The sequence below is a fragment of the Lissotriton helveticus genome, chromosome 9 (genome assembly GCF_964261635.1).
Source record: "Lissotriton helveticus chromosome 9, aLisHel1.1, whole genome shotgun sequence".
Classification (NCBI taxonomy): domain Eukaryota; kingdom Metazoa; phylum Chordata; class Amphibia; order Caudata; family Salamandridae; genus Lissotriton; species Lissotriton helveticus.
In genome coordinates, this window is record NC_136070.1 from 33973768 (window position 1) to 33995715 (window position 21948).

Here is a 21948-nt window from a genome sequence, read left to right on the forward strand (position 1 = left end):
ACTATTGAGATATCGCAAAAAGCCTGGGGATGTACAGATGGCTGGCAGGCTGCAATTTGCATACAATGGTGGTATGAGGACAAAAAAAAAGTGTCTGCGTGCTTCCATACATGTGCCAACCTTTCAGCGTCCCTTACCCTCCTGTACCCTCCTGTGCCCCCTCTGCCCAGCGTCCCTTACTGTCTGCTCCGGTACCCTCCTGTGCCCAGCGTCCCTTACTGTCTGCTCCTGTACCCTCCTGTGCCCTCCTGTGCCCAGCGCCCCTTACTGTCTGCTCCTGTGCCCTCCTGTGCCCAGCGTCCCTTACTGTCTGCTCCTGTACCCTTCCATGCTCTCCTGTGCCCAGTGTACCTTACTGTCTGCTCCTGTACCCTACCATGCAGTCCTGTGCCCAGCGTCCTTTACTGTCTGCTCCTGTACCCTCTCATGCCCTCCTGTGCCCAGCGTCCTTCACTGTCTGCTCCTGTACCCTCCCATGCAAATCCTACGCCCAGCGTCCCTTACTGTCTGCTCCTGTACCTTCACATGCCATCCTGTGCCCAGTGTCCCTTACTGTCTGCTCCTGTACTCTCACATGCCCTCCTGTGCCCAGCGTCCCTTACTGTCTGCTCCTGTACTCTCACATGCCATCCTGTGCCCAGCACCCTTCACTGTCTGCACCTGTACCCTCTCATGCCATCCTGTGCCCAGCGTCCCTTACTGTCTTCTCCTGCACCCTCACATGCCCTCCTGTGCCGTGTCCCTTACTGTCTGCTACTGTACCCTCCCAAACTCTCCTGTGCCCAGCGTGCCTTACTGTCTCCTCCTGTACCCTTCCATGCCCTCCTGTGCCCAGCATCCTTTACTGTCTCATTCTGTACCCTCCTATGTCCTCCTGTGCCCAGCGTCCTTTACTGTCTGCTCCTGTACCCTCCTGTGCCCAGCGTCCCTTACTGTCTGCTCCTGTACCCTCTCATGCCCTCCTGTGCCCAGCGTCCCTTACTGTCTGCTCCTGAACCCTCTCATGCCCTCCTGTGCCCAGCGTCCTTTACTGTCTGCTCCTGTACCCTCTCATGCCCTCCTGTGCCCAGTGTCCTTTACTGTGTGCTCCTGTACCCTCTCATGCCCTCCTGTGCGCAGCGTCCTTTACTGTCTGCTCTTGTACCCTCTCATGCCCTCCTGTGCCCAGTGTCCCTTACTGTCTGCTCCTGTACCCTACCATGCCGTCCTGTGCTCAGCATCTCTTACTGTCTGCTCCTGTACTCTCGTATGCCATCCTGTGCCCAGCGCCCTTCACTGTCTCCTCCTGTACTCTCACACGCCATCGCCATCCTGTGCCCAGCGTCCCTTACTGTCTGCTTCTGTACCCTTTCATGCCCTCCTGTGTTCAGCGTCCCTTACTGTCTGCTCCTGTCCTCTCCCATGCACTCCTGTGCCCAGCGTCCCTTACTGCCTGCACCTGTACCCTCTCATGCCATCCTGTGCCCAGCGTCCCTTACTGTCTGCTCCTGTACCCTCACATGCCCTCCTGTGCCCAGTGTCCCTTACTGTCTGCTCCTTTACCCTCCCAAAACTCTCCTGTGCCCAGCGTGCCTTACTGTCTCCTCCTGTACCCTTCCATGCCCTCCTGTGCCCAGTGTCCTTTACTGTCTCATTCTGTACCCTCCTATGTCATCCTGTGCCCAGCGTCCTTTACTGTCTGCTCCTGTACCCTCCTGTGCCCAGCATCCCTTACTGTCTGCTCCTGTACCCTCTCATGCCCTCCTGTGCCCAGCGCCCCTTACTGTCTGCTCCTGAACCCTCTCATGCCCTCCTGTGCCCAGCGTCCTTTACTGTGTGCTCCTATACCCTCTCATGCCCTCCTTTGCCCAGCATCCTTTACTGTGTGCTGCTGTACCCTCTCATGCCCTCCTGTGCCCAGCGTCCTTTACTGTGTGCTTCTGTACACTCCCATGCCGTCTTTTGCCCAGCGTCCCTTACTGTCCACTCCTGTACCCTACCATGCCGTCCTGTGCCCAGCGTCCCTTACTGTCTGCTCCTGTACCCTCTCATGCCCTCCTGTGCCCAGCGTCCCTTACTGTCTGCTCCTGTACCCTACCATGCCGTCCTGTGCTCAGCTTCTCTTACTGTCTGCTCCTGTACTCTCATATGCCATCCTGTGCCCAGCGCCCTTCACTGTCTGCTCCTGTACTCTCACACGCCATCCTGTGCCCAGCATCCCTTACTGTCTGCTTCTGTACCCTTCCATGCCCTCCTGTGTTCAGCGTCCCTTACTGTCTGCTCCTGTACCCTCCCATGCCCTCCTGTGCCCAGCGTCCTTTACTGTCTGCTCCTGTACCCTTCCATGCCCTCCTTGCCCAGTGTCCCCTACTGCCTGTTTCCGTACTCTCCCAAACTCTCCTGTGCCCCGCGTGCCTTACTGTCTGATCCTGTACCCTCCCATGCCCTGCTGTGCCCAGCGTCATTCACTATCTGCTCTTGTACCGTTCCATGCCCTCCTGTGCCCAGCGTCCCTTTCTGTCTGCTCCTGTACCCTCTCATGCCCTCCTGTGCCCAGCATCCTTCACTGTCTGCTCCTGTACCCTCTCATTCCCTCCTGTGCCCAGCGTCCTTCACTGTCTTCTCCTGTACCCTCTCATGCCCTCCTGTGCTCAGCATACCGTTCTGTCTGCTCCTGTACCCTCACATGCCCTCCTGTGCCCAGCGTCCTTTACTGTCTGCTCTTGTACCCTCCCATACCCTCCTGTGCCCAGCGTCCCCTACTGTCTACTCCTGTACCCTTCCATGCCCTCCTGTGCCCAGTGTCCCTTACTGTCTACTACTGTACCTTTCCATGCCCTCCTGTGCCCAGCGTTCCTTACTGTCTGCTCCTGTACCGTACTATGCCCTCTTGTGCCCAGCGTCCTTTACTGTCTGCTCCTGTACCCTTCAATGCCCTCCTGTGCCCAGCATCCCCTCCTGTCCGCTTCTGTACCCTCCCAAATCCTCCTGAGTCCAGCGTCCCTTACTGTCTGCTCCTGTACCCTCTCATGCCCTCCTGTGCCCAGCGTCCCTTACTGTCTGCTCCTGTACCCTCTCATGTCCTCCTCTGCCCAGCGTCCTTTACTGTCTGCTCCTGTACCATCTCATGCCCTCCTGTCCCCAGCGCCCCTTCCTGTCTGCTCCTGTACCCTCTCAGGCCCTCCTGTGCCCAGCATCCTTTACTGTCTGCTCCTGTACCCTACCATGCCGTCCTGTGCCCAGCGTCCTTTACTGTCTGCTCCTGTACCGTACCATGCCCTCCTGTGCCCAGCGTCCCTTACTGTCTGCTCATGTACACTCTCATGCCCTCCTGTGCCCAGCGTCCCTTACTGTCCACTTCTGTACCCTCCCAAACTCTCCTGTGCCCAGCGTGCCTTACTCTCCGCTCCTGTACCCTCCCATACCCTCCTGTGCTCAGCATCCTTTATTGTCTACTCCTATACCCTTCCATGCCCACCGATGCCCTGTGTCCCCTTCTGTCTGCTTCTGTACCCTCCCATGCCCTCCTGTGCCCAGCGTCCCTTAGTGTCTCCTTCTGTACCGTACCATGCCCTCCTGTGCCCTGCATCCCCTCCTGTCTGCTTCTGTACCCTCCCAAACCCTCCTGTGCCCAGCGTCCTTCACTGTCTGCTCCTGTACCCTCTCATGCCCTCCTGTGCCCAGTGTCCCTTAGTATCTGCTCATGTACCCTCTCATGCCCTCCTGTGCCCAGCGTCCTTCACTGCCTGCTCCTGTACCCTCACATGCCCTCCTGTGCCCAGCGTCCTTCACTGTCTGCTCCTGTACCCTCCCATGCCCTCCTGTGCCCAGCATACCGTTCTGTCTGCTCCTGTACCTCCCATGCCCTCCGGCACCCAGCGCCCCTTACTGTCTGCTTCTGTACCCTCCTGTGCCCAGCGTCCCTTACTGTTCGCTCCTGTACCCTCCCATGCCCAGCCTTTTGAAGATACCGCCCTCACTCTCTGTCCATGTTTCCTCCACAGGACATCAGTTCTGTGTACCAGATATTTCCGGACGAGGTGTTGGGCTCGGGACAGTTTGGAATAGTCTACGGAGGTAGGTGCAGAATTGGGGTGGGGGAGGGGCATTATAGTGGGGGGCAGGGAGAACCTGTGAGGGTTCTTGTTATGGGTGATGGAGCGCATGTACCAACGTCCCGCACCCTGGTTGTGTTTTTAGTTGTGTCTCTGAATCCATTAGAGCCGCATAATATCAGATTGAACACACCAGTCTAATCTCACACAAACTCACTAGGCCTGGACGGTGAACTTCGCTCCGTTTGCGGAGTTGGCGGAGTTCTCTACACTTCGCACTCCGCAGAGTTTGCAGAGGGCAGAAAACTCTGCTTTGCGATGTGCAGCGGAGTTTTTCCCCCGCTCGCGATCGGTAAGTTTGCGATAGCGAACACTAAGCTCGCAAGCCCGAGCTGCCGCTCGGGTAGAATTTCCACCCGGCAGGAATACCAGCACAAACTGCAGTTCACACTGCACTCTGCCACTCGCAGAACTTTGCGGAGTTTTTTTGTAACTTTACGAGAAACTACGCCAACTACGCCCAGGCCTGATACTCACACAGATTCAGATTTCACACACACGAACATCCACAGCAGGCACACACACATTCTGATTTCACACAGGCACATGCAAACGTCCGCAGACACCTGCAGACACACACAGACAAGTGTATTATTGATAAAGTTGTGTTATCATAAGTGCCTGCCAACAATCCTGTGTCATTAAACTTGGGTGAATGTGCCTCACAGCGACCAATGGAACGAATTTGCTCGAATCTCAAAATGTTCTGCATGTATGTTTATATGTCCGTATGTATATGCAAGCTTTTTCTATGTGAAGGCCTCGTTTAACAGTACAAGCCGTCAGAGGTGTTTTCAAGGCCTTTCAACCTGTCCTAGAAAAGAAATGCACGATTCTGTAGTTCAATAGGTATGTATGCCTCGTGACAGACACGTGACTTGCAAGCCTCCAATCTACAGAGTGAGCGGTAGTAACTTGAAAGGAGCGAGACTTACAGCCAGATTCATCAAGCTCAAATTGAGATTCCTTAAATGCAATTCATGAACCATTTTAAAATTGCGAATTCGCAATCTGGGGGCGCATTTTAGTTGTATGTTACACACACACATGTCCTTTGGACATGTGTGTGCGCAACACCAGTGTACATTACCATTTCAGGGGTGCTACAGGGTGTTCTTTGGACACCCTGGCACCCTTGAAATCGCTTCCTTATTTGCGATTCGCCTTTAGGCCCATAGGAATGAATGGGAAAGCCATTCCTTATTTGCGATTCGCAATTAGCGAATCGCAAATAAGGAAGCAGTAGAAATCGCAAAAAATATTGCGATTTCTACATGCATCCCGTTTTGCGAGTCTTTAATAGCGATTCCTTAAAAATCGCTATTAAGGACTCGCAAAACAGGACTTTGATGAATCTGGGGGATAATCTTTTAATGTCACACCCAGAAACGCGAGGGTCGTGGCTTATAGCGCTGCCTCCCTCAAGGTGAAAGAAACACACACATATGCTCACGAGGGGCTACACTCCGCCCAACATAGCCCAAGGTACTGACTTCAAACTATGACAAGTCGAGCAGACCTTCCAGCTCCCTGAAGCCCTGCTCTGGGTTTGAGAGAGCGTGCTTAGAAGCGCCTCACACAATGTAGAGGCGCTCACAAGCACAACATAATGGTAATGCAAAATATATTATTAGAGATAGTGGTACTCCGACATAATAGAGGTTGAAATAGTAGCATACATCCGGCGAGCACGTGCCCGCTATATGTTGGCATAGAGCAATGATACACAAAGTATGGCGCGGGGGCCGCATGCGGCCGCTGTTCACTTAACAGAGCAGGAAAATTCAGAACGCTGCAAAACAAACGGGCATATTTTATTTACACGTTTTACACATTAGTTAAAAAGAAAAGAAAGTGCCCTAGAAAAATGTATCTTTAGAATACCTTTAGTTTTAAAGACACCTTTAGTATTAAACTCTCTGCAAACAAGTGTATTTTATTAACATGCATGAGAGTTTTACCTCAGCCGCTTCGACGTGGCTGGAATTCCCCTGCGGTGCAGAAGAATTCCACGTGTGCGCAGAATGGATGGCCCCCCCCCCCCCGGCCTGTCCGACGCATCGAAGAGATAAGTAGATCAGATTGTCACTGCATTGAGAGGCATTTATTAGTAGTGATAGTTTTCAAACATGATCTTGGAAACTTTCATGCTGCCCCCCATTCTGAAAAGAATGACATTAGTGAACCAGGGTAGAAGTCATTTGCCAGGTGTACCATGTGTGTAGCCTTGGTTGTTATTTAATTGAAACAGTCAATTAAATAACAACTTGGGGCCGATGTAGGTCACCAAATACCGGTCGGTAACGGACGATTTCGGCCGTTACCTACCGGTATTTGGTGATTGAGATGTAGGGGGCCTAAATTTTACAGAATCGGTAAATTTACCGATTCTGTAAAATACCGATTCGGTAAATTTACCGAATCGGTAAATCTATATGTAGGTGGCACTGGAAACAGTGCCACAGGCCCCTAAGAATTCGTTATTTACCATGTAATGCTATTGCATGGTAAATACCGAATTCCAGTGTACATGCACATCTGTGCATCTACACCTGTGCCATGTGACACACCTACATGCCCTGAGGGCATGTAGGTGTGTCACATGGCACACAAGCCTGAATTAGGGGTGCAACAGGGTCCCCCTTGTCAATTCGGTAATTTTACCGAATCGGTATTTACCGATTCGGTAATTGCCATAGGTTCCAATGGGCCTCAAGGCCCATAGGAGTCAATGGCAATTACCGAATCGGTAAATACCGATTCGGTAATTACCGAATATTCCCGATTCGGTAATTGATTCGGTAAAAATACCCACATAGCATTTACCGATTTGTAAACACCGAATCGGTAAAATTTGGTATTTACGAATCGGTAAATGCCATTTACCTACATCGGGCCCCAAGTCTATTAAATAAAAGACAAGAAGTTTTTGTACCGTACATATCCTATTCCTGAACTCTTATAAGTATTTTAAGGGGCTCCCAAGTGTGTTAATGAAGAATTAGGAGGCAAAGTGAAATTAACGAATTGCCTAGGGTCACACAATTTCATCAAGTGGGGAAGCCAGGACTAATACCAGGTTTTCCGGTTTCACATTTTGCAATTCAGCCACCATATGAGTATCTCTTTCCCTCTCATGTTTGTCATTATAAGGTAATGCTTTGACTTTAATTTTGATGTTTGAGAATAGAGCATAGGTGGCAGACAGAAGTCATGTGAAGGCTCGGTTTGTTGTTCACACCGTGCATCTGCTTAGAATCCCCTACGCTGAGTGTATCACCACCCGACCCTCCCATTGTTTTCATTAGTGCGGCCCTTGGGCATGCCACAGACTGCACATTGCGGCCCCTGAGGAAATGTTAGTGAGTACCCATGGCATAGAGGGTCACCCTAGGAGCCCAAGTGCTTCTAATTTAGGTTCAGTCGATAAAGAGGCGTCAGCCATAGAGCGCCTCACTGGAAGAGCTCTCGCCTCGAGGAGCACCTCTCTTACTGCTCTGCACAGAAGGTTGGAAAAAGATGGACCCCTTTCCAAAGGTGCCAGTTTTTCAGTTGGATTTCTCTGTTCTCATTGGCCAGTTCTCTGTCCTACTTCTCTGTCCAGTGACCTTTCTGAGGGCGCAGCTGTCCTACGTCATTGGCAGCCATTACCTCTGTCGGCTTCTTTGGAAGGTGTGTCCTCCTGTCTCTTAAAAGTGTTCCTGGGCCAAGAATCCCAGAACTGCTTCTCAAGATGTCCACAAAGCTATCATGGTGTAAGTGATTTATGTTTACAATGTTGTCATGGTCAGTCTGTGTGCCTCGGTGCTAAAAGTGAAAAGTAGATCCTGCTTCTTTGGAACCCCACTGCTGCAATTGAAGCAGGACCCGAGGGGCTATTTCTGTCTCTGATGATTACTTCCAGTGTCCTTCGCAAGACTAGTCCATGTCTTACACACTCCTTCGTGTCCCGTGGCTCCTCTGTGACCAACCCATCGTCCACAATCCATTAGGACATTTCTACGTGTCTACCAGAAAGATCCTCCGTGGGTGACAGATCTCACAGTATTCACGGATTCCAAACTAGTCACCAAGGCTGCCTTCTCACCACCTCTAGGGTTGTCACCATAGCTGCATTCTAACCACCTCTAGGCTGGTTACTGGGGCTGCATGCTCAAGATCTCTAGGCTGGTTAGGGATGTTTCTTGCTTGCGACTCGAAAACAGTAAGTTGGCTACATCAACTTGGGAATCTGCGCCCACTGGCTTGCCACGTGGTGCTGTTCGCGCTGATTTTTCTGCCTTGAACGAGCTCCCCTGCGCTAAATCACAGTGCCAGCAGGGCAATGTGTCTAGATCCGGCCATTCGTGAAACTTGTGGAATCTTGCGGAGTTTTATTGTAACCCTGCAGAATTCCGCAAAGTCAAACTCCACTCGTTCCACCCAGTCCTACTTTCTATTCCTGAGCTTTCACCGGTGTCAGTGAAACACGCTTAATCATATATTTTGCTTTTAGGGAAACATCGTAAGACAGGAAGAGATGTCGCCATTAAAATCATCGACAAACTTCGGTTCCCGACCAAGCAGGAGAGTCAGCTGCGGAACGAGGTGGCCATCTTGCAGGTATGTGTCTGCTGCTTGAGAGGTGGCTAAGGGTTGTGGGAATTCATGGTTTGTCGGCCATCTTGGTTAAGTGCAGAGGTGAAGAGTAGTATCCAAAGATGTAGTCAGAGGCAATATCAGCAGTTAGAGATGACATTGGCACTCAGTGAAATGCAACATCTGCCATCTGAGGGGACATCTGCAGTTAGTGGCAGTATGGGTCGTCAGAAGTGACATCATCAATGGTTTTAACATTTAGAGTGATAGCAGCAGTGGGAGAGGTGTGGCACAGCGGCCAGGGTGGCTGACTCCGGACCATGGGGATCACAGGTCAATTCCCAGCGGCAGCTCAGCCCAGCACCCTGTGACACTGGGCAATAGCTCGCTTAATCTCCCCGACGGCCCCCAGCGCCCTGAGACCCTTAGGAGTGATTAGTTTGTGCTTTACAAATACCGGGTTATTATTACTAGCAGTCACAGGCGATACCAACACATAGAGGCAAAAACGTCGCCACTGTGAAGCAACATCCATCAGAGGCAACATCTGCATTCAGAAATGACATCAGCGGCAGAAACAATATCTTCAGTCAGGTCCAACCTTCAGAGACAACGTCAGCAGTGGTGTGGACCTTCAGAGGTGGCATAGGAAGTCATACGCGACTTTGGCTGTCGGGGTCACATCAGCAGTGACATAAGCAGTTGGATGAGACGTGTGCAGTCACAGGCAGCATCAGCAGTTGAAGGTCCATTGACAGTCAGAGCTGCCAGCAGTAGCTAAAAGCCCCATTGTTAGTAGGACACATCATAGGAGGTCAAAGCAACATCAGCAGTTGAAGGTCCAATGACAGTCAGAGATGCCATCAGTAGCTCAGGGCGCCATCGCTATTCGGACACATCATAGGAAGTCGAAGCAGCTTCAGCAGTTGGAAGCACCAGTATAATATAATAGTATTGTTGTTATTAGTACCACTGCTGTGACCACTAGTACTTTACTAAGAATACACTGCGAATGCATCTACTACCATCGATGCCGCAGTTGCTCCAATCAGTCGCCTGCTCCTAATAGCAGCACTACTATAGCAACCAGGGCTGGCTTTGGCGCTAGTGGTGCCCAGTTCAGCAATTTTTGTTGGCACCTCTCAATGATCACCTCAGCCACTAATTCCCTCACTACCACTATTTAACTGTGCCCCTCAAGCCTCCATAACCACTCTCTCTCTCTCTCTCAGGGGCATTTTTTTTTTATATAGCGCCACTATACCAGTGTAGGGTGTCAGAGCACTTTGCATCTCACACATTTCACAGAGACAGTCAATCATACTTATGTAAATCAATGTATAAGAAATATTACGTAGGCCAGAGGGCTACAAGGTGTAGGAGTGACAGTATAGTTTGAGTCCTTGGTCTGGAGAAGCACAAACTCAGAATTTAAAACGTAACTCCATAGTTATGCGTTCTCTATAATAATATGAATCGATTTCTACCCAAATGAACCCCTTTTGCAACATTATTCTATCCTTTGCTTTGCAGTGTGCATGCACTTATTTGATGAAAGTTAATAGCTCACTGTTCTATATTAGAATTTTAACTTATAAATTGCAAGTAATAAAAGGATGTCTCTTTTAAAAGCAGTAACTCACTGACCTATTTACATTATGTGCACTTTGTGATCTGCATGGTACATGTTCTTTGCAGCAGGATTTTTAACCCTCTGCGCTACCTTACAGTGAGTCAAAACTTCAACTAGATAATCGTTTGATCTCTCTCTGGGAAGAACATTAATCAACGGAGTTATCTTGACATTTTTATTGTTGCCTGGAAATTGTGGGTTGGCAAGGAATGTGGCAGCAGGTGCTTTAAAACCATAATATACTTGCACACACAGCGTCTTTACTGAAGTCAGCGCCCGGTGCGATGGCACCTGTCGCACCTCCCTAAAGCTGGCCCTGATAGTAACTACTTCCATTAGAACCTATTCTACAAAACCAACTCTGCTCTGATTACTACAAGTTCCAGTACTACTGTGACTGCTTCTGCTGCTGTGACGACTGATTACTAATTAAAGCAGTTCTGATGCTCCTGCTACTGCAACTAAGAATGCAACTACTACTGAGACGACTACCAACACTAGCACCACTATTTCAATGACTCCTGCTAGTACTACCACTATTACATGTGTAATAATTACTACTGATACTACTAGTACTGCTATAATTGCTACTTCTATTACTATCAGTGTTAATTATATTATCTGCTTGTTGTGTGTTGATGTAGACCTTTCACAGCCCTCAGCACAGGGCACCAGTGACCCTTGGGACTCTGCCTCCTCAGGATGTAACGCAGCCCTCCTCTGACCTCCTTGCTCTCCTCCACAGAATCTGCACCACCGCGGCGTAGTGAACCTGGAGTGCATGTTCGAGACGATGGAGCGGGTCTTCGTAGTGATGGAGAAGCTGCACGGGGACATGCTGGAGATGATCCTGTCCAGCGAGAGGGGCCGGCTGCCCGAACGCATCACAACCTTCCTGGTGACCCAGGTGAGAATTGAGGGCACCACTCTATGGTGACCAGTCACAAGGGGGCATCACCACCTTCCTGGTGACCCAGGTGAGAATTGAGGGCACCACTCTAGGGTGACTAGCCACAAGGGGGCATCACCACCTTCCTGGTGACCCAGGTGAGAATTGAGGGCACCACTCTAGGGTGACCGGCCACAAGGGGGCATCACCACCTGCCTGGTGACCCAGGTGAGAATTGAGGGCACCACTCTAGGGTGACCGACCACAAGGGGGTATCACCACCTTCCTGGTGACCCATGTGAGTATTGAGGGCATCACTTTAGGGTGACCGGCCACAAGTGGGCATCACCACCTGCCTGGTGACCCAGGTGAGGATTGAGGGCACCACTCTAGGGTGACCGGCCACAAGGGGGTATCACCACCTGCCTGGTGACCCATGTGAGTATTGAGGGCATCACTCTAGGGTGACCGGCCACAAGGGGGCATCACCACCTGCCTGGTGACCCAGGTGAGGATTGAGGGCATCACTCTAGGGTGACCGGCCACAAGGGGGCATCACCACCTGCCTGGTGACCCAGGTGGGACTTGAGGGCACCATCCTGGGGCGACTGGCCACAAGAGGGGCATCAACACCTGCCTGGTGACCCAGGTGAGAATTGAGGGAACCACTCTAGGGTGACGGGCCACAAGGGGGCATCACAACCTGCCTGGTGACCCAGGTGGAACTTGAAGGCACCATCCTGGGGTGACTGGCCACAAGAGGGGCAGTGTAAGAAATGGGGTTACCAGATCTCCAAGGGGGTAGCACGGACCAAGTGGGCGGGCCAAACTTCGAAGGACATGTGAAGCACTCACGCAGTACTCACAGACGACACACAAGGCACACCACAAAAGAGGCAGGACACCAGTTTGAGTTGGAAAATTAAGAAGTTTAGTATCTCCAACCTGCAAGGCAAAAATGCATCAACAGTGGTATCATAACACGGCGCCAACTGGCACCTGAGCCAAGTGTATCAAGGGGGGATTATTTACATGGGAAGTAAGGGCTGAGTCTGTAAGTCCATCTGAAATATAAAAATGTGACTAACTTGACAGTGAACCTGGGGCCAATATGGCGGGGCCAACTCAGGCTCTCATCCTTAGTGATAGGCTGTAATTGCAAAACACAACATCAGCATGAGTACACACTGTGCACTATAACTCCAGCCCGACCCCTGTAAAGGAAAACTTCAGGGCATCACAGTAAATCCCAACAGACAGGAACACCTGCAATAAATCAGCAATGGGATATCACCCGGGGCCTGGAATGACACGTCAGGCCAGCACAGGGGCAGGACACCTATAAGAAAAGGGCACATCAACATGAGATATCGGTCTCATCACCTTAGGCCAGGGAGATGACCATTTCATCCGGTAAGTAGGCACCTGGCACTCAATAAAACCTTAGGTATACACACTGGGCATCGAAGGTAACCTGGGGAACATGACTCCTTAGCCCCCAACCTGCAACACAAACATCAGGCAGTGCATGGGCATCATCAACATAGGAACCAGGCCTGTATCACATTTTCCATGGGCACCATCCGGCCCCTACATTAGGTGCAAAACCAGGGGGGGCATAGGCATCCCCACCCTGCACTAGGAGTACCTACAGTTAAACTTCAGCCCCACTCACCCCGCTCCCCTCGATGGCTCCTGCGGGGCTCGGTAGGTTCTGCAGGCGTCCTCTGGGGTCTCCTCTGCGGTAGGGGCCAGGCACCGACAATGTGCCTCGAGGCCCCTGCCGCACAGCACTCGAGTCGCGCGACTCTCCTCCACACCTGAGAGCCCCGGGGCACCTCCTTCGTCCGGCGCGGGTCACACAGGGCCCGCAAGCCCTCACTCAGGCCGATGCCACACAACCGGGGCTCCCTCTTCACTCCGGGAGCCCCGCGGAACACCTCCGGCTAGCTTCGTGCCTCCCCCGGGCCTCTCCTATCTCTCAGGGACCCGGGGCTCCTCAGGTAGGCCTCCTCGCAATCTCAGGCCCTCCGGGCCTGGGCTGGCCGATGGGGGTTCTCGGGCTGCTCTAAGCCCTCCGGCGAGGATACTCGGCTGTCCCCACTTCCGTCCTCACAGGGCGGGACTTCGGCTCATGCCGCGCCAGGGGCCCAATCCCCGCGTGGCTCTCCTTCTTCACCGGGGCTCCCTCTTCCCCTCGGGAGCCCCGCAACACCTCCTTTATTTTCACCCGGGCCCCTCTTCCTCACTGGGCCCGGGACTTCCACAGCGGCCTCCGCGAGGCCTCTCCCTGCTGCTGGGGCTGGTCTCGGCCTGGGAGCCAGTCAGGACGCGGCTCTCGGGGGCGCAGCAGCAACAACCAATCGGTGCGCGGGGGCTGGGGGCGCGGTCGGTGACGTCACCGGCGCCCCAGCCACGTGATGCCGGCCTCTCCGGCTTCAGGCGTATCGCGGCCTTCTCCTCACATCGGCGGCCCTCTCCTGGCACTCGGGGCCGCCGCGACGATGCCGAACACGGCGAGGGTCTCCTTGGCGGCACCGGGACGACGGCAACAATAAGGGGTAGGCTCCCTTTTTAATTAATTAATTATATGGCGGAAAGCGCGCCAAAACGAGGGGTGGGCTCCCCGGCGCTATTCCCCTCACAGTTCCTTCAGGCCACACGGCGCTTCACCGCTTCCAGGCACAGCGCTTCCGGTGACAGGTTGGCACCTTGCCAATTATGGTGCTCCGGACTTCACAGCGCTTCGGGGCCCTGGCGCTCAAGGGGGCCTCACAGCACTTCAGCCAGCAACAGTCATGGGGCACAGTGCTTTAACAGGTCACAGTCCCTCGGGGGCACAATCCTCCCCGGGCAGCTCCTCACGACCCAGCATTTCCAAATATTAGCGCTTCACAGGCGGCAACAATCTTTGGACTCCCAGCGCTTCGGGACAAGGCAGCAGTTTACAGCACTTCCCAGTAGGCTCCTCACAGCCCAGCGCTCCCAGAGGGCCACAGCTTCACAAGAGGGGGTAGACAGTCCCACTCCTCACCTTCTGGGCGCTTCTCCCACACAGCGCTGGCGTGGTCACAGGTCCAAACAGCGTCAGTGACCTGGGTAGGGGCCCTCCCTTGTCAGGGGCCCAGGGGACAGTAGAGGGGGGGGGCTTTTAGGGGTGCAGGGCTCAGCTCACAGGCCCATGTGGCGGTAGCACCTAGCAGCAGGTCCCCTCTCTTTCTTGTCCCAGCTCTGACTGACTCTCTGGTGGCACATCCCCCTTACTTATACCCTCCTCCCAGGCAGTGCCAGAACCTTCTAGAATGTTGGCAAAGCTGGCCTAAACTGGTTCAAGGGGAGGGGTTGAGCACCCTGGGTGCCAGGCTTTCCCTCCAAAAGCTAGGGGTAGCTGGGTAATAATAACTAGACTGCTGACCTAAGGCAGTTTATTGGCAAAACCCATGGCCATGGCATCCATTTTAAACACAGTACATTTTAGTCAGGTGCATTTTACAATGGGGGTAAATTTACAAGTGCTCACCATTACATGACATTACATTTTTAACAAGGTGTCTCACACCACTCATGGCCTATACAGGTTTAATACCATGGGGGGACATTCCTAAATTAGGGGGGCAAAAAGCGAGAAATTTTGGGGGAAAAGGCCAAGTCCAACACAACTCCCCCCCAGCCAAAAGCCAGGGTAGACCGATCAATACCTTGATGGGCTTCCCTGCTTGGGACGGAAAAAGGTGGACGCAGGCCGGCAACTACAGGAGCACCTGCAGTCTCTTCTCCACCCTGGAACCCAATGGTTCTCTCTCGCAACCCTCCCTTCTCCAACAAAACCACCCCATTGGTGTTCCCTAGTGGGATGTGGCCAGGACTGGCCTCTAGGCCATCCAGAAATCTCTGGCCCTTGTTCCTTCCTAGAGTGGGAGGCTCTAGCCTCAGGCTTGTAATACTCTTGGACCACTCTCCTCTTTCCAAATTGCCACTGGTCCACCCACCTGGGGTCCACACCCTCAAGCTGACCAACTCAGGGGCGAGGCTCTCCTCCCCCTGCATCTCCTCCTAGGGTTCCGCCATCTCCTCCTCCTGGGGACACCCTCACATAACCACTCTCTCCCCAACCTGGAGTCGAAACCCTCAGGCTGAACCGGTGACAGGGGCGAGTCCTCCCTCCCCCTGCTCCCCCTCCCAGAGTTCCGCACCCTCCTAACTGGAGTAGTACGCCTGAGAGTCAAATTTGGGGGGACTCTGAACACAGATGTCCCACCCGCCAGGTCCGGCAAACCCTCAACCTGGCCACCCAACCCGGGATCTGCGCCCTTTGGCTGAGCCGGTGACAGAGGAGAGACCTTGCTCCCTCTGCACCCCCTCCCAGAGTTCCGCACCCTCCTACCCGGAGAAGTACCCCTGGGAGTCAAAGTGGTAGGGACCTTAATTACAGGTACCCCTCCCTCCAGGTCAGGCAACCCCTGAACCTGGAACCCCAGTCCAGGATCTAAACCCTGTGACTGGTCAGACCCCCAACCACTGGAGCTCTGGTTACTGATGCTCCGGGTTCTCCTGACACTAGGGGATTCCCTTCACGAGAAGGCACATCAGGACAGCCTAGGCTCCCAACCAGGGGTCCCCTTATGGAACTCTCCAGGCCCTGTGACTGAAGTTGGGGCACCTCGGGACACCTCCCCGTGTCACTCCCTCCTATAGATGGGATGTGAGGCACTACAACCCGCTCACTATCCTGGGACCTAGCTAGGCTTTTCCTCACCTCTCCCGCCACGCTGGGTCGGATGATCCCTGCACCACTCCTTTCAGGATCACTCCCCAATGTCTTCCCAGACGCTCTGGCACTTACCCAGAGGTCTGCCTCCCGTGCAAGTTCCCTGGGGTCTGAGAACCCACGCTGCAACAGATGGTGATGCAGACTTGGGACACAACTCCTCAGCATATGCTTTCTGATGACTGCATGGCACAGCCCTTCCCAATCCTCCACTGCTCTCCTCACCACCCAATCCTCTAATGCAGTCCAATACTCCTCCTCAAACTCTCCCCAAGACTGGTGGGACAGTTTTCCCCTGCCCCTGAACACTAACCCGTCCCCTCTTCCTAGGAATCAGGCACGGTCTCCTGGGCTTCAGGAATGGGACTCCTTGCACTGGACCTACACTCACTGCCACCACTGGATCCCACCCTCTCCGGTGTATCCAGGCTCTTAAAACCGCTCTCAGGGGACAACCTACCCACCTGAGCTACTCTCTCCCTGGCAAAGGCCCTCTCTGCCTCTGTCATCCTCTCCTGGGATAGGACCATTTCTGTCTCTAGCCTCTGCTCCTGAATCCTCAGCTGCGCTAACTCCATGGCCTGCTCAAATATGAGCTTCTCCAGCGCTAGCTGATGCTCCCTTTCTTCCCTCCTATATACCCACTCTTCTGGGGACAGGGAAAGGGATGGGGCAGTGCCCCCGGGACAGGACCAAGTGTGAGACGCCCTATCTACGGTGTCCTCAACAGCTACTGGCGTCTCTGCCCTGCCAAACTCTTCCTCCTCTCCATCCAGGTAATTACCCTCCAGGGATATGGATTGGGAGCCCTGCCACTGGCTTCTACTGAATCCACCCTTTAAATACTCGGGGGGGGGGGGTAATCAGACAGGTCCCCACCGATCTTTAAGGGCTCTCCCCTCTTGAGGGCCTCATAAAGAAACAACTTTCTCCTAGTGTTTCCTACTGGGGGTATCCCTCTCTCCAGGAGGAAGTCTATCACTTCCTGTTCGGTGTACTCCATCAGTTCCACCTCATCATAAACCAACCCCCTCGTGGTGAGGTTTCCCGGGACACACCCACAGTGGAACAAGGGGACACAATTTCACAAAACACTTTCAGGAGGAAGCAATGTAGCAAACAATATTCAGCCAAACAATAATCCCCACAACAAGGCTATGAATACTCTCAAAGCTCTACTTGTGGTATAACCCGTGGCCTCTGTGGTACTGCGCAAACACAAGTCCTATCCCACCGCTGCCACCAATGTAAGAAATGGGGATACCAGATCTCCAAGGGGGTAGCACGGACCAAGCGGGCGGGCCAAACGTCGAAGGACATGTGAAGCACTAACGCAGTACTCACAGACGACACACAAGGCACACCACAAAAGAGGCAGGACACCAGTTTGAGTTGGAAAATTAAGAAGTTTAGTATCTCCAACCTGCAAGGCAAAAATGCATCAACAGTGGTATCATAACACGGCGCCAACTGGCACCTGAGCCAAGTGTATCAAGGGGGGATTATTTACATGGGAAGTAAGGGCTGAGTCTGTAAGTCCATCTGAAATATAAAAATGTGACTAACTTGACAGTGAACCTGGGGCCAATATGGCGGGGCCAACTCAGGCTCTCATCCTTAGTGATAGGCTGTAATTGCAAAATACAACATCAGCATGAGTACACACTGTGCACTATAACTCCAGCCCGACCCCTGTAAAGGAAAACTTCAGGGCATCACAGTAAATCCCAACAGATAGGAACACCTGCAATAAATCGGCAATGGGATATCACCTGGGGCCTGGAATGACACGTCAGGCCAGCACAGGGGCAGGACACCTATAAGAAAAGGGCACATCAACATGAGATATCGGTCTCATCACCTTAGGCCAGGGAGATGACCATTTCATCCGGTAAGTAGGCACCTGGCACTCAATAAAACCTTAGGTATACACACTGGGCATCGAAGGTAACCTGGGGAACATGACTCCTTAGCCCCCAACCTGCAACACAAACATCAGGCAGTGCATGGGCATCATCAACATAGGAACCAGGCCTGTATCACATTTTCCATGGGCACCATCCGGCCCCTACATTAGGTGCAAAACCAGGGGGGGCATAGGCATCCCCACCCTGCACTAGGAGTACCTACAGTTAAACTTCAGCCCCACTCACCCCGCTCCCCTCGATGGCTCCTGCGGGGCTCGGTAGGTTCTGCAGGCGTCCTCTGGGGTCTCCTCTGCGGTAGGGGCCAGGCACTGACAATGTGCCTCGAGGCCCCTGCCGCACAGCACTCGAGTCGCGGGGCTCTCCTCCACACCTGAGAGCCCCGGGGCACCTCCTTCGTCTGGCGCGGGTCACACGGGGCCCGCAAGCCCTCACTCAGGCCGATGCCACACAACCGGGGCTCCCTCTTCACTCCGGGAGCCCCGCGGAACACCTCCGGCTAGCTTCGGGCCTCCCCCGGGCCCCTCCTCTCTCTCAGGGACCCGGGGGTCCTCAGGTAGGCCTCCTCGCAATCTCAGGCCCTCCGGGCCTGGGCTGGCCGATGGGGGTTCTCGGGCTGCTCTAAGCCCTCCGGCGAGGATACTCAGCTGTCCCCACTTCCGTCCTCACAGGGCGGGACTTCGGCTCATGCCGCGCCGGGGGCCCAATCCCCGCGTGGCTCTCCTTCTTCACCGGGGCTCCCTCTTCGCTTCGGGAGCCCCGCAACACCTCCTTCGTTTTCACCCGGGCCCCTCTTCCTCACTGGGCCCGGGACTTCCACCGCGGCCTCTGCGAGGCCACTCCCTGCTGCTGGGGCTGGTCTCGGCCTGGGAGCCAGTCAGGACGCGGCTCTCGGGGGCGCAGCAGCACCAACCAATCGGTGCGCGGCGGGCTGGGGGCGCGGTCGGCGATGTCACCGGCGCCCCAGCCATGTGATGCCGGCCTCTCCAGCTTCAGGCGTATCGCGGCCTTCTCCTCACATCGGCGGCCCTCTCCTGGCACCGGGGGCCGCCGCGACGATGCCAAACACGGCGGGGGTCTCCTTGGAGGCGCTGGGCCGCGGCGGTGACGACGGCAACAATAAGGGGTAGGCTCCCTTTTTAATTAATTAATTATATGGCGGAAAGCGTGCCAAAACTAGGGGTGGGCTCCCCGGCGCTATTCCCCTCACAGTTCCTTCAGGCCACACGGCGCTTCAGCGCTTCCAGGCACAGCGCTTCCGGTGACAGGTTGGCACCTTGCCAATTATGGTGCTCCGGGCTTCACAGCGCTTCGGGGCCCTGGCGCTCAAGGGGGCCTCACAGCACTTCAGCCAGCAACAGTCATGGGGCACAGTGCTTTAACAGGTCACAGTCCCTCGGGGGCACAATCCTCCCCGGGCAGCTCCTCACGACCCAGCATTTCCAAATATTAGCGCTTCACAGGCGGCAACAATCTTTGGACTCCCAGCGCTTCGGGACAAGGCAGCAGTTTACAGCACTTCCCAGTAGGCTCCTCACAGCCCAGCGCTCCCAGAGGGCCACAGCATCACAAGAGGGGGTAGACAGTCCCACTCCTCACCTCCTGGGCGCTTCTCCCACACAGCACTGGCGTGGTCACAGGTCCAAACAGCGTCAGTGACCTGGGTAGGGGCCCTCCCTTGTCAGGGGCCCAGGGGACAGTAGAGGGGGGGGGGCTTTTAGGGGTGCAGGGCCCAGCTCACAGGCCCATGTGGCGGTAGCACCTCGCAGCAGGTCCCCTCTCTTTCTTGTCCCAGCTCTGACTGACTCTCTGGTGGCACATCCCCCTTACTTATACCCTCCTCCCAGGCAGTGCCAGAACCTTCTAGAATGTTGGCAAAGCTGGCCTAAACTGGTTCAAGGGGAAGGGTTGAGCACCCTGGGTGCCAGGCTTTCCCTCCAAAAGCTAGGGGTAGCTGGGTAATAATAACTAGACTGCTGACCTAAGGCAGTTTATTGGCAAAACCCATGGCCATGGCATCCATTTTAAACACAGTACATTTTAGTCAGGTGCATTTTACAATGGGGTAAATTTACAAGTGCTCACACCATTACATGACATTACATTTTTAACAAGGTGTCTCACACCACTCATGGCCTATACAGGTTTAATACCATGGGGGGACATTCCTAAATTAGGGGGGCAAAAAGCGAAAAATTTTGGGGGAAAAGGCCAAGTCCAACAGGCAGGCTTCCCAAGCGCATCACCACCTTTCTTGTAACGCAGGTAAGAATTAGGGGCACCACCCGGGGGTGTCTGCCCAGAAAAGAGGCGGGATGTATGAGCGCATCATGACTTTCCAGGTGGCCCAGGAGAAAATTAAGGGCATCTGTGGCATCTGGCCAGTAGTGGGCCGGATTTCTGAGCACATCATCACCTTCCTAGGGACCCAGTGAGGATTGAGGGTGCCACCCTGGGTTAACTGCCAAAGAGAGGCCGGTTGACCCAGTGCTTGACCACACTCCTAATGACCCAGCTGAGAATCGAAGGCACCACCCTGGGACAATGGCCAGTAGAGGTGCTAGTGATGGAGGTCAGAATCGAGGGCACCTCCCTGGGGGAGCGGCTAGTAGAGTTGCAGGAGTGCATTGCTACCTTCCTTTTACACCACGCGAGACTCAAGGGCACCTCCCTGGGAGAGCGGCTAGTAGAGTTGCAGGAGTGCATTGCTACCTTCCTTTTACACCACCCGAGACTCAAGGGCACCTCCCTGGGAGAGCGGCTAGTAGAGTTGCAGGAGTGCATTGTTACCTTCCTCTTTCACCATGTGAGACTCAAATGCACCGCCAGGTGTGCATGGAGAACACCATCGCTGGATGGGGTAAAGAGCGTTGCAGCATCTACAAGATTTTAATTCAAAAGTGCAAATTAGTCAGATGATATGTTGAAACGTAGCGGCTTTGAGAAATGTCCCTGTGTTGAAGTAGTTTCTAACCTGTTCTGTTGTGTGTGTTCAGATATGTGCGGCTGCCTCCCTCAGCCGTGTGGCAGAGATGTGCCAATGCCAGGGCCGGACTGGCCATGGTGGGCATATGACATTTCCCTGGGAGGCTGGAAGGGTGGGGGCTTTTTTTGGAGTGGTGGGGGCCGGTTTAGTTAAGCAGCAATGCTTCACACTTGCACCCTCACCCAATGACCCCCCACCGCCCGGGAGGGGACCAGTCAAATAAAATTGTCATGACTGCTTTCTGTCCTCAGTCCAGCCCTGGCCACTGCAGTCTCTCAGTTCAGGCGCATATATATGGGATCACATCTAGACACTGCTGACCCTGCAATCCTGATGGAAGGCTCGGTTAGGAGTTTGGGGTATAGAAGGAAGGGTGCTGGATTGGTTCAGGTCCTTCTTATGGTTACTGCCCCCCCCCCATCTCGTTCTACAGGGCAATGATAGGTGCCATGTAAGCAGGGTTCTGCATCCTCCCACCCCGGTCACGCCTCAAAGGTCACAGCCAGCTGCCATGTAAGCAGGGTTCGTCACTTTCACGCACTTATTTAATCTACATAACCTGCCTCTTACTTCCTTATTAGGATTATTTGGGTTACTGTTTTGTAATTACGCTGGCAACAGCCAGATTATTCCCCATATATTCTCTGTAATATCAGGATTCTCCATATATACCTGTAATATCAGGATTTTCAATATATACCCATAGTATCAGGATTTTCCACATATACCTGTAATATCAGAATTCTCCATATATACCTGTAATATCTGGATTCTCCATATTTACCCGTAATCTCTGGGTTCTCCATATATATAACCCTGCGTGCAAAGTCCCAAAAAAATTCCGGATTGCGATAGAGAATGCAGTTTGCAGTGATTGCACAGTGCCGGACGCTTGTCCGCACTGTGCAATCATTGCGAAAGGCACCATGCACATTGCAAGCGGTCCCTGCTTTCCTGTTCTGCCGCTCGAGTAGATTTTTACTCGAGCGGCAGCTTTCTCAACGCAAACGGGCAGTTTCTCAACGCGAGCTGTTGCGAGCATACGCGACCACTCGCAATGAGAAAACTGACCCCC

General features: G+C 53.6%; 1 protein-coding gene across 1 annotated transcript in view; it reads left to right on the top strand.

Annotated features, from left to right (window-relative positions):
* The window catches only part of PRKD1 (protein kinase D1), a 723569-nt gene that overhangs the window by 632429 nt on the left and 69192 nt on the right, over positions 1-21948 (top strand). Inside the window, exons 12-14 of the mRNA XM_078659419.1 lie at positions 3984-4056; positions 8590-8696; positions 11051-11212. Of these exons, the coding sequence (XP_078515545.1) occupies positions 3984-4056; positions 8590-8696; positions 11051-11212 (342 nt within the window). The remainder of the gene's footprint in view (positions 1-3983; positions 4057-8589; positions 8697-11050; positions 11213-21948) is intronic.